The sequence below is a fragment of the Scomber japonicus genome, chromosome 22 (genome assembly GCF_027409825.1).
Source record: "Scomber japonicus isolate fScoJap1 chromosome 22, fScoJap1.pri, whole genome shotgun sequence".
Classification (NCBI taxonomy): Eukaryota; Metazoa; Chordata; class Actinopteri; order Scombriformes; family Scombridae; genus Scomber; species Scomber japonicus.
In genome coordinates this window covers 11400881-11414217 of record NC_070599.1, presented here as the reverse complement: position 1 = coordinate 11414217, position 13337 = coordinate 11400881, and the positions used below count along the sequence as shown (strand labels likewise).

The 13337-nt window shown below is 37.0% G+C and overlaps 1 protein-coding gene across 1 annotated transcript; it reads right to left on the bottom strand.

Annotated features, from left to right (window-relative positions):
• Positions 1 to 5840: 5840 nt before the first annotated feature.
• Positions 5841 to 9910, bottom strand: LOC128383459 (serine/threonine-protein kinase/endoribonuclease IRE1-like). The gene is made up of 7 exons (XM_053343078.1): positions 9715 to 9910; positions 8554 to 8925; positions 8282 to 8445; positions 7932 to 8155; positions 6915 to 7044; positions 6351 to 6451; positions 5841 to 6060 (listed from the first exon to the last, which is right to left on the bottom strand). Exons 1-7 carry the CDS (start codon positions 9908 to 9910, stop codon positions 5841 to 5843), a joined length of 1407 nt encoding a protein of 468 aa, XP_053199053.1.
• Between the last annotated feature and the right edge of the window lie 3427 nt (positions 9911 to 13337).

Here is a 13337-nt window from a genome sequence, read left to right as displayed (position 1 = left end):
GACTTACATGTGTCTGGGGAATCTTTGGAAAGCGACTGACTGCACCTGTAATGTAGGAATTAAGATTTCCATTGTTCAACCATTTAATACATTCCTGGCTGTATTTTTTTGTGTCAGGCGAATTAACATTAAAGAGGATTTCAATCATGGTCAGATGGTTCTGAGGATGCTCACGCAGCATGTGACTGTCAAAAGTTTTGAACACTTCTTCAGGTGATCTCTCATACACAGCAACTTCCATATCCAAAAGATATTTGATTTTAGAGCATAATCCATCTCCTTTTGATGCAAGGTTGTTAATCATCTGATGTATTTTCTTGTTGTGAATCATATGTTCAGGATGAGTTACAGGTAACAATGTTACCAGTGCGCCAGCAGAGATTAGATCCTTTGAGACATCCTCCCTGTCATGAATGGCTGCGGTTTGCAGTGGTGTGAATTCCTGTATATTCCATCCATTTAGATTAGCACTGGCTTCAAGCAGTTTCCTCTCAAGTGCAACTGGAGCTTTGGAAATTGAGACATAATGCAAGGGTGTCCAGCAATTTTGGGATACGTTATTTGGGTTGGCACCCTGACGGAGAAGGAAAGTACAAATAGCCTCATTGTGTTTCACAACAGCAGCGATCAGTGGAGTTATATACTCCTTACACTCCCTGCATGGGTAGGAAGCATCAATGTCGTTGTCCTTTAGTAATTTTTTAAGCTTCTTGAGTTTGTTGTTAAATATACACAATATCACAGGATGTGTTTGTCCTGGAGGGACTGGGGTCACTTTCAACTGTACTGTACTGTACATCACTGCATGATGATATTTAAATCTAGGCTTCAAAGTAACTGTGAAAAAAACAAAAACAAACACAATTCTGATATTACCGTTACAACATTTGATGGCATTTTAAACTTTAAACAAGCATCCAGAAAATATATTTAAGACTGAAGGTTCATCATGTGTATTTTATTTTATTTTTCCAAATTTTCAAAGTTTTGAAAAGGGGAAACGAAATTCCATTTACCATCATTGAATTTAGATAATTACAGTTTAATGGTGTGTGTGTTCGGTACAGGAGGTTTGGTTTGTGGCTTTGCTCAGTTTGATTATGCTGCATGAGTCAAACAATTATTGTTAAAATAGTTTAATAATCCACTTATTCTGATATGCCGAACGGTTAATCCCACTGGGAACTGGTGCTACTTTGAATTAATACAGTTAGTTCTTATTCCACATCAGCAAAACTAAACTGTCATCAATAGTTATAACCAATGAACCATTGCTGGATATTTGCATTTTTCTAAACAAAAGACCAGAACCATGAACCCAAAACCGGGGTACAACTGAACCATAAATTGTGTACCATTACACCCCAAACACACAGATGTTAAAACCTAGGCAGCTAAATCAGAAACCATCTACTTGGCTACACACAGTTTTGTACTGTACATTTATCACAAGGAATGTGACTCACTCAGTCAAATACAGACATGTATGCAAAATCATTTCATTATATCATAAAAAAACTGTCCCACGATTAATGTAATGCAAGTTGAAAAAAGTTGAGTGGTCATTTAATTTGGACAGAAAAAACACAGTTCAGAGTGAACACTACTTGTAAATCATATAATTGCTAATGCTAATGATTTGATGTTTTTAGATATAACTTGTACATAAGTGTACCACACCTTACCCTCACTGACTGTTTAGACTTCCTCCTTTAGGCCGGCAAACAGGATTTAACTTTCAACGCGCAGATCTGTGAAATGATGATAAGTAATTGTTGGTCTCATTTGAAAAAATAAAACGTGTGTTTTTTTGATTAAGTTAACTAAATCTAGTTTATCGAAACATGCTTATGATGATGTAAATTAACTATAACAGTTAAACATGAATAACAATGACTTTAGAATTGCATGAGTATGTTTGTATTAAGAAAGCACTGACAGGTTAGATGTTGTAAGAATATGGGAAAATGTACTTACAATGTTGAGGTGGGTTGTCCACTGTAAGTATGAGTTATATCCTTACATCAAATGTTTTTTTTCTCTGTTTGTCACTGACACTGTCTCTCTGACTGTCTCTCTCATTCACCACAACTTCCCACCATAAAGAAGTGAAACTGTCGCTGATTATATAAAGTCAGTGTTCTTCCTCCCTTTGTCTCTTTCCCTGCCCATTTACAGCATTACATCCTGTGCTTAGAAGTTGAAGGACAGGTTTGATGCATTGTTGCTTGACTGATGATGATGATATATAAACAAGCAAGTATGTAACTAATTATAATTACTCTGTTATGGGCAGTGGTGAATATTGGCATTTGGTCTAAAATTCATGGATACTTAAAGTGAACCATGTCTGTATATTAATAGGTAATGGTTGGAGTGTTTGGTGTGTGTGGGTTAACTTGGGATACAACTTTAAGGAGACATATTACTGAAGACAATGCAAATAATAAAGCAAGCACTGGATAAGCATGCAATGCAGCTGTGCAGCACTTCTTAAACACCAGTTCAAATATGTTTCTGTTCTTTGTGCCATCTAGAAATAATTAACCAATCCCTTTATTCCCTAACACTGTCACTAGAAAAAAAAACTGAACAGTAGAACGACTGATATACCGTCACAAGCTGATGTAAGGTAGGAAAATATGTTCACCACTGATAATGGGTCAAAGTCCATACAGTAGTTGTATAATCCTGCTGTAGTATGATCCATTAAAGCAGGCTATTACATTCAGATAGAACTGACGTCAAACCAGTGAGCATGTACAATGTAGAGGAACCATGCTGATTTGAGTTTTGGATAAGGATATATTAAATATTATACTGTATGGTGCTCATGTAATAATGGTGTCTAAAGTCATATTGTGAGTATTTTTTATGGTGTTAAAGTATGACTGAGCCAAGAGGGTGTTGATATCTACAAGGGATGACTGAACTGGAACACATACTATTGCCAAAAAGTTTTCTGTTATTAGTACTATAGTCAGATAATTACCATGAACTCCTTCATGACATTATTGCCATCTCTACAATATTATGAGTAATGCTTGAAAGTTTCAGTTACCAGTAGAAGTATGACAGTTAAGAGACTATATATTTACATTTGACATTTACCATAAATCAATATTAAAAGCAATAATTGAGTTGGCCACTTGGGGGCAGCGAAACAACATGAACAACATTAATATCACCCTATGAAGTTGTCATGGTGAAAGTAAAGAAACATGAAGCAACATTAGCATTGTATTGAATTTGTGTTCATGGCCACCAGGTGAATGCAAGTCCAATATTCATCACCCCTGTCAACTCTCTTTTAATTTCAACCAACTCTTTCAGGAAAATATGTGGTACTTTAGCTGCTAAATACTTCACTTTTTTAACCAGTTAGCTGCTGATTATCTGCAGTTTGGTGCTGGGCAGGTTGCTTACAGAAGGTTCATCTGGACCTTTTCAATAAAAACAACTGCTGTCGTGACTGCAAACAAAGCTTATGGTGGTGGTGATGTTGATGGAGGTGATAGTGACCAAAAAACAATAAAGTTGTGGGTCATAAAACCAAATCATTAAGCCGAAAGATGCTAAAACTCTCTGTGGAGCTGAGAGGTAAAGCAGAGTCAGTTTATAATTCGGTGGGTTTGTCTATACCTACAACTCTTTCATATAACACATACTCATTTGATCCCTCATTAAAAAAAACATACAAATGTCATGAGTTTTCCTTACAAATGACTGATTCATTTTTTGGATAACTGGTGATTCTTAAAAAAAAATAACAAAAAACTTGCCACAATCATGATGATCAATAAATGATTAAACACAACGTGCAATCATATTTTTACACATTTATTTTGATACCTTTATGGACTGTTCCATGGATCTCTTCCTTAAATCTCTGTTTGGAAGGTTTTGCTGGATTCACACATAAATACTCAACATACAGTAAGGTTTACTATCCAGCCATATTTACATACATTTGCACAAATATGGGACTGCTGAACTGAGATAGATAATTGAAATACGTAAGAAAATTAATTTATGGTGGTGTTCCTGAATATTTTGCTTTCTAATGCAATAAACCTGTTCTTCATTTTTACTAAATTCAATATAATCTGTAGCACCCGCAGTAATATTAAACAGAAAACAACTACACCAACTGTGATCTCAGTTTTCAAGATATTTCCTGTATGAAAAAAAGCTAATTGTTGTGATACTTTATCACAGCCAGAGGGAGGCGCTGTGTGCACATCAGATCACAGAAGCTCAGCTCTCATAAGGAACATAAGTGGAACATACAGGAGCAACCAAGACTGTTTCATCTGCAGTTTCACCAAACAGAACTAGTGATACAATCTGTAATTGCTTGGGGTATAAAACCATTACAGAGGTTAGTGTAAGCGACATTTATAAGTTATAATTTGTCTTTTTTGTTGCATAGTATTACTTGTTGTCATACGTGAAAGAAATATTTCAGTTAAATTTTGAGAACTATAATTTCACATTTTGGTGATTAAGGCTTACATTTTACCACTGATATTTGTTTTGCCTTAGACGGCTTCTGTAGTTTTTTGCCCTGTGAGGCATCCCTAGTTTCAGGAAGTGTTGTATTATACTGTTATGTAAGAAGGTAATTAAACAAGCGATGGTGGGGCAACACAGTGTTTTACCGTTGCCGAGCTCAACGCGTAAACCAGGGGCGTCAAACATGCGGCCCGTGGGCCAGAACCGGCCCGCCAAGAGGTCCAATCCGGCCCAGTTTCCTTCTTCCTTTCTTCTTTCTTTTCCTTCCTTCCTTCCCTTCCATCTATCTTCCCTTCCTTCCTTCCTTCCTTCCATCTTTCCTTTCGTTCCTGTATTCTCTTCCTTCTCATCCCTCTTTTCCTTCCGTCCTTCCATCTTTTTAGTGATCTGGCCCACATGAGATCAAATTGGGCTGTTTGTGGCCCTTGAATGAAAATGAGTTTGACACCCCTGGCGTAAACAATCTCCAGTCGTCATTATTATGTAGTTACAGAACAAGTTTAGAAAAGAAAGATCTAGAAATAGTTGCTACAGTTAGTATTAAACAGACTGCAAAATCTGAAATGGTGGTCCTTCTGACAGTCTGACAGGTTGTGAAGAGAGCTCATAGGACATGAAACTAAGAAACTAAATGGATTTCAAACACTTCTTGACCTGACTTTTATTTGTGACAGGAAACTACACAGGAATTGATATTTATCAGTTCATTACATCCATTCTAATGTATTTTCCTTTCCGTTTGATATCTAATGTATAGTAGAATAAACTATATTTCTGCATCATGTAAAATAATGAAGCACAACTGTTAAAAAGCATACATTTTGCTACAATAAAAAAAATATCTATATCAGCAGTAAAATATAATCAAAAGTATTACAAGCAAAATATCAAAAGAACAAGCTATCTTCCATTAATTTCAGGGTTTTACATTGTTGATAGATCAGCATGTGAGGTTTAAAATGCAAAGTAGCTGGAAACCAAAGCCATCCCAAAACGTAGCAAAATAGTGCAGTACAATGAGCAAAATAAGAGTAAGTAATAAGAGTAATGAGTAAAATAATAAAGTATAAAATCTGACAAGTTTTAAAAAGTCCTTCAAATTTTTCTAATGGACTACTTACTATTAACTTTGGGAAATGGTGACTACTTACATAATACAAAAGTTCAGTGAACATCCCTAGTATAGCAATAATGATCCATAAAAGTCATGTACCTTTGCTTTGGGACATGCTACTCACTATGAAAATTAAATGTCTCATATTTTTTCCTCTTATTAGATTCTTGAATGGTTTTCTTTAAGTCAGAAATGTCTTTTGAAATCAACTTTACTTCAAGTCACTGGCCTGAGACTCCTGAACTGGGAAACTAACATGCTCCTCATGGTTTACAGACAGTCTTTCAAATCTGGTAGAGATGTCTTCTCTTCGAAACATCTCCTTCAGAGGGGTCTCTGAATTCCAACTTTGGCTCTTTGCAAACTTGTAAACGCATCCAAAGAGATCAGGAAACATCTCCATCAGGTCAAGTGTGGCTGCATCTTTGGCACTGCAAATGGAAAACAACAACTTTACAGTTTCGTTTTACAGTTTTCGGAAATTTTATTTCATGAGGATATGCACATTATTCTAAAAAATTTCTAAAAGTATTCTAAAAGTTTGGGCACACCCTCTCATTCAAAGGTGTCCAAATTTAACCAGTACTGTAAATGTCTTAGAGAATTGAAAAAATGATGTTGCAGTTATATGGAATAACTAGTCTTGCAATACCAGCCAATGTGAGATCTCTGCCTACTGAATTTCTAAATGTACAGTATTCAACCTTTGAGTTTCACTTACTAATGCTCATGTAGATTTCGTATGAAGCGCAGTAATCCCAACGTGTTTTCAGGGTAGGTTTTGTTCTTGGCATCCATCTTCTGGACCAACTCTGGTGGAAACTGCAGCATCAAAAATAGTTAGTAATGAAGTTGAATTAACTCTCCTGTTTTCCTCAGACCAGTTTTGACGTGGTGTGATTATGTACTGCCATTAAGTCATAATACTGTTTTGAAATGGTTATAAAACAGTATCATGACTAAACTTTGACATATACCAGTCAGTGATAATCTATCAACAAATCATCAGATTTTCCTCTGATCTTAACTTTCGCTAAAATGTTTAATATTTTCTGCTTTTATAGCTTGAAAATGTGATATACTTTCATTTAAATAAGGTCTATTGGCCATTAATTCCAAAACATTGTGTAAAACCTGTGTAATAAGTTGGAATAAAGTGGACTGAAAAGGTCTAACACATAACTTAAACATTATGCTTTATAAACAGCCAAACCAGAACAGGTCAATTTTGACCCAGGAGGAACCCAAGGAATTTAGAAGTTAAAGGTTTTCATGTTGGAGTCACCTTATTTTTCCACAGTTTGAAGGATCCATCTCCAGCACATTCTTCCAGGCGACAAACCATTTCCTGGTCAGCCTTTCGACAGTTTGCTGCCTCCTCTTTGTTACCAATCCTTCTTAGGTATTCTACTCTCCTGAAAAAAGTTGTACATTAGTCTACATAAATTCAACAGAAGTGCAGAACACAACCTAAAACTATTCTAAAATAATATTGAATAACACTTGATTAAATATGGTATCAGAGATGGAAACAGTCGCCCCATCACAACAGTTATTATTATTAATGATTTATTTGTACTGTAAAAGTTGAACACACTGTTTTAAAATACAAATGAAACAACATCTAACTCTTTGGCTGGAACATGTAGATTAGGCCTCAATCTGTTAGCATTATACCTTGAACAAAATACAGCCATCAAATGTAAATGTAAGACCCTTTTACATGGTTCTCATTTTAAAATGAGTCAGCTTGATAAGAGATTTCAAGTAACTCACAAATCAGTTATAGTGAAAGTACAGGGTTTTGTTTGTTTTAGTCATAGTGGCAGCATGGCATTAGGGATGGCATTGCTCACTTTGGCCCAGAGTGAAGTATCTCAACAACTGCCTGATACATTGCAGGACATTTTGTGAACACGTTATGGTCTGGAAAAGAAAGAAATGTCTTAACAGTATTGGGAGGGTTGCCATGAGATTTGGTACAGCTGAGGATGAATTCAAATGTTGTGGCATTAGAGGGAAAGTCACTCATATACTGACTGATATATTTTATTTCTCTGTGACATAGAGCTTGGTTGTTATACATAAACAAATGACAAATGCTTAGTCAGAAGATCGCCAAAGTCATTGGGGTATATTGATCCAGAGTGAAATGTTTCAACATTTACTGTATGGATATTGGTACAGCAAATTCCTAGACAATGTTGCAAACCAACTAAACAAGTGACAATGCCATCACATGGAAAATAGAAAATTAGTTTACAAGACATTAGATTTGAATCAAACAACATTTCTTCCTCACATGACATTGGTCCAGAAGAAAGGATGACTCAGGCATTCCTCCACTTTAGGTCTCTTCTTTGGTTCTTCATTGATCATCCATTCGATGAGATCCTTTGCCACCACATCTTGAACATGGTCCAGATTGTACTTCCCATGGTAAATGTTAAACTCACACTCAAAGGATAGGTCGCCGAATGGATGATGTCCTCCAGAGAGGATATAATAAATCAGCATCCCTGCCACCTTAAGAATGAACAGAACATGTTACTCATTCATTTGTTTTCTACACAGCTTATCCTACAGAGGATTGGGGGGGTTGGAGCCAAGCTGTCATTGGAAAATGTAATTTTTGTAGAAGAAAAAACTGACCTGTACGTCTGTGTTTGATTTGTATGGTATGTCACCTTCTTCTGCTAAAGTCTCCTTGGCCATCCAGCATTTTGTTCCTGCGCTGCCTGTACGCAAAGTTGTTTGTCCTTTAGGTAACCGTCTGCTTATGCCGAAGTCAGCTAGTCTTGCCCTCCCATTAACATCTGCAAGGCAATTAAAATAAAGAAAATAAGCAAACCAAATGATGTATGATTATCATAAATTCAAATGCTGTATCCTTTTTCGCAATTTCAGATTTTAAGTTGTCTTACCAATCAAAACATTCTGTGGTTTGAGATCCCGGTGGAGAATTGGAGGATTTTTACAATGAAGAACTCTTAAACTGTTGATGACCTCATAGACCAGTTTCTTTATCAGCAGACTGCTATCATTATTTCTGATATAGTCTTCCACAGTGTATTCACAAAGTTGAAGACCAAGATATCCAAAGTTGTCATCCTCCGCAGCATCAATGTATCGTACAATAGATGGATGATCTAGCTCTGGTAGTCGCAGAATTCCTTCCTCATTCTTCAACACTTGATAGTTGCATTTAGACATTCTCTTAATAGCAACTTCAGTGCCATCATCTCTCAGACCCAAGAAGACTTCGGTACCATCACTTCCCTTTGCGATGCGGAATTCTGCATCATTCACATAAATGATACTTTTAATTCTGCTGACTTTACTTTCATCAGTACTAACCAGCTTCTCTAATTTTTCCTTCCATCTCTTGCTGGTTTGTAGCCATTTGCGTGTTGTTGATGAATTAGTACTATTGAACGGCTTAACATTTGAAGTTGATTCCACAACAGAAACTCTTGTTGGGTCAGTTGCAGGAGTGCAAACTTCATCATTGGTGTCTTCTTGATTTTCTGGCCTTTTCTTCTTTTTCTTCTTCTTTTTCTTCTTCTTGCTGGGTTCAGTTGACTGTGTACAGTCTTCATGTTCTGAGTTTGGTTTACTGAAATGATCTTTCAATCGTTTGAGCCCTTTTTTCAGCGTGTCATTCATTTCCATATTTGCATATGCAAGTATGTCCTCAGGCACTAAAGTTATACCCACTGATGTGAAGATTTTAGGCGCATGTTTAACTGAAAGCAAGTTTGCAAATACACTGTATGTGTAAACTCTCACTTCAGAGGAGTGGTGGTTCTTTCCAAAAGGAGCAACAGTTTTGCATAGTTTTTCAATAAAGTTGGGATCCCAGCCATTAGTGCCCTTTGTTTTCTGTGTTATCACAAATAATGCTTGCAGAACAACTTTCCATGTCTCAGGTCCGTTCCATGAGCAAACCTGTTCCAGTAGTTGGGGGATTATAGCCAGTGCTTGCTCATTTGGTATCTCTTCCATTGTACAGAACACAGTACGTAAACTATCAATTGCCAGAATTACATGATCCTGGGGAATCTTTGGAAAGCGACTGACTGTACCTGTAATGTAGGAATTCAGATTTCCATTGTTCAACCATTTAATACATTCCTGGCTGTATTTTTCTTTGTCAGGCAAATTAACATTGAAGAGGATTTCAATCATGGTGAGATGGTTCTGAGGATGCTCACGCAGCATGTGACTGTCAAAAGTTTTGAACACTTCTTCAGGTGTTCTCTTATACACAGCAACTTCCATATCAAAAAAATATTTGATTTTGGAGCAGAGTTCATCTCCTTTTGATGCAAGGTTGTGAATCATCTGACATATTTTCTTATTGTGAATCATATGTTCAGGATCATCTACAGGTAACAATGTTATCAGTGCGCCAGCAGAGATTAGATCTCTTAGGACATCCCCCCTGTCATTAAGGGCAGCAGATTGCAGTGGTGTGAATGGCATGATATCACATCCATTTGGATTAGCTTTGGCTTCAAGCAATTTCCTCTCAAACATAATTGGAGCTTTGGAAATTGAGACATAATGCAAAGGTGTCAAGTAATTTTGGGAAGTCTTATTTGGGTTGGCACCCTGATGTAGAAGGAAAATACAAATATCCTTGTTGTGATTTACAACAGCAGCAATCAGTGGGGTTATATAATCCTTACACTCCATGCATGGGTATACAGAATTGATGTCATTGTCCTTTAGTAATTTTTTAAGCTTCTTGAGGTCGTTGTTAAATATACACTGTATGACAGGATGTGTTTCTCCTGGGACTTCTGCCCCTAGGACTGTCACTTGCAACTGTGACATCCTGTGTGATGATACTGCCTCAGCGTATACTGTGGGAAAACAATTATGATAATACTGTTACATTTGATGGCATTTTAAACTTAAAACAAATAGCCAGACAGATATGAAAATAATTTAAGTTTGATGGTTCATAATATCTATTCTTTTTATTTTTCAAATCACTAAGCAACACAGAGCAATCAGGACGCTTTCTCTTTCTCTCACACGCTGCACTGCATCGACAATCACACAACCACACTCTCTCCCTCTCCCTCCAATACATGATCAATCACACACACGCAGTCACTCTAGAGCGTGCACGCTTTTCTCGCTCGCTCCAGATTGTATATGATTTGCCTGCATTAGGGGGCCGCTATCAATATGCAGGAAACTCCCGAAACTTCCGAGAGGGTTGGGCTGTCACTCTTTTGGGTACTTGTACTTTTATTTTTCATTTACCAAAAACAAAACATGACCATAAACCTGAACCATGCATTTTGTACACTGTTACACCTCTAATACACAGGTGTATATCTTAAAACCTGGGTACCTCAATCAGAAACCATCTATTTGGCTACACGCAGTTTTGTACTGTACATTTATCACAAGGGCTGTGACTCACTCAGTCAAGTACAGACATGTATGCAAAATCAAGATCAAGATCAAGATTTCTTTATTTAGTCCCGAAGGAAATTTGTCTTGGCTGCTACAGTACATATAACACATAACATGACGAGAAAAGTGCATTGACATAAGGTGCATACAATGCATCACATTACAGAATGGAAGCCCCCCTGTTAACGGCGTTTACTTTTCATTTTATTTATTTTCTATACACACAGGTAGGACTGAAATAGGCCTGCATACAGCCCTGTTTCATTTCTTTCAAAGTAGGACTACACATGCCAGTAGATTTTCTTCTTCTGCTTCTGATTTTTTTGAAGGTTCACCCATTGCTATAACATCTGAATACAGGGTTTTCAATGAAAATACTATTCAAATAGAAAACGTATTGGTCACTCCCAAATTTCTTTTAACCGTTATATCAAAAAATAGGGTTCGAATACAAAATTAGAAGTCTGCATGAAAAGAGTGATCTAGAATGGCGTCAAATTCCCTGACTGAAGTTGTCCCAGCCCCGCCTCTGCCCAACTTCCTCCTTTAGGCCGGCAAACAGGATTCAACTTCCAACTTGCAGAGGTGTGAAATCTTGATAAGCAATTGTTTGTCTTAAACAACAATGAAATCTTGATATTTTTCTAATTAAAAGTTCACAGAAATGTGCTTATGACGATGTAACGTAACCATAAGAATTAAATAGGCTATGAATAACTGTGATTTAAGACATGCATGAGTGTGTTTGTATTAAGAAACACCAACGAGTTAGATGTTGGGGGAATATGGGAAAATGTACTTACAATGTTGAAGTAGGGTGTCCGCTGTTAGTATGAATCATACATCAAAAGTTTTCTTGTCACCGATACTCTCACTGTCTCTCTCACGCATTTCAACTTCCTGCCACTAAAAGTGAAACTGTTTCTGATCTGATGATGTGAGTGATCTCTCTCTTTGTCTCTTGCTCCATCCATTTAGCATTAGCTACATCCTATGCTTATAAAATGAACGACCGAGGGCTGTTAAACACAAGTAGAATTAAGAAATCCAGGATAAATGAAAAAGCGAGGCTCGACAAAATATCATCAATGCATTCTGGCTTAATCTGCTGCACGTATGCCAATCCAGGATGAGGATATGCAAATATGTCAAACCAGGGGGGTATTTCAGGTAGGAGGTTCAACAAACTCTGAGTCTAACCCTGAACTCTGAGTTGGTTTAGCTACTCTGAGATGGAAAACTCTGAGTATCCGGTTCCAGAACAGCTGATCTGAATTAGTTCAATCAACTCTGAGTGTGTTCACCTTGAGTTTGGCGCGTGTGCGATCACTATTAAGCTTTATACAGTATGCTATTAAGCCATCATGGTGGAGCCATGGGTGGAGCCCATAGACTTTATATAAGGTGGAGCCCCGATACCTTGATTCACCATGGCAACTGCTGAGAAAACAAGCTCAAATTACGTCAACTCACTGGAACTGGAGCTCCCCCTGCAGGCCTGTGGTGAATATGATCATATATTTCACAAAAAGTACCACCGCTGCAGACGGTAAGGAGAGAGAAGCAGCATGGGAGAAAATTGTTGTCCGAGTCAATGCTTAAGCTGACTTACTTGCCTCACTTAAAATTGTAGCATACAGGTGAAAAAGTGGTGTAACGTATTTGGAAGCAGTTAAAAATGAAATTCAGAAAAGTAGGCGGCACATTTTGCTGGGCTTACCTCGCTTTTATTACCTTACCTCGCTTTTTATTCAGTATTCATAGTTGACGTATACGTCAACTATGAATACTGAATACTATGAATACTATGAAAACTATAGGTTATTAAACTTAAGTAAATACTAATTCAGTGTTAAACCCCCAACAGAAAGCTGTTTAACACCTATGTCCTCTCATCTAATATTCTGCTTAGTAGATTAACATTTTACACTATTATAGTTATACATATTTGGAGTCATTGATTTTAAGACTAAAATGTGACAATGTGTACATGAACATTAAATAAAATACTTCCTAAAAATAAGATTAACAAGAATGATATGGCCGGAGAATGTTAAGAAATGATTGAGTGTAATTACCAGGGATAAAAGATATTCATGAAATGAATGAAAGCACATACAATTGAGCTCTGAATACATCTCCTGACATAAGGCATTGCGAATTAATTCTGCCTCGTTATCTATCAGATTGCGAAGAAACGGACCATCCATGTAGCTTGCTTCAGGTAAGAGGAGACAGGTCGAAACTCAGGGTTTCTTGAAGAAAACCATAGACG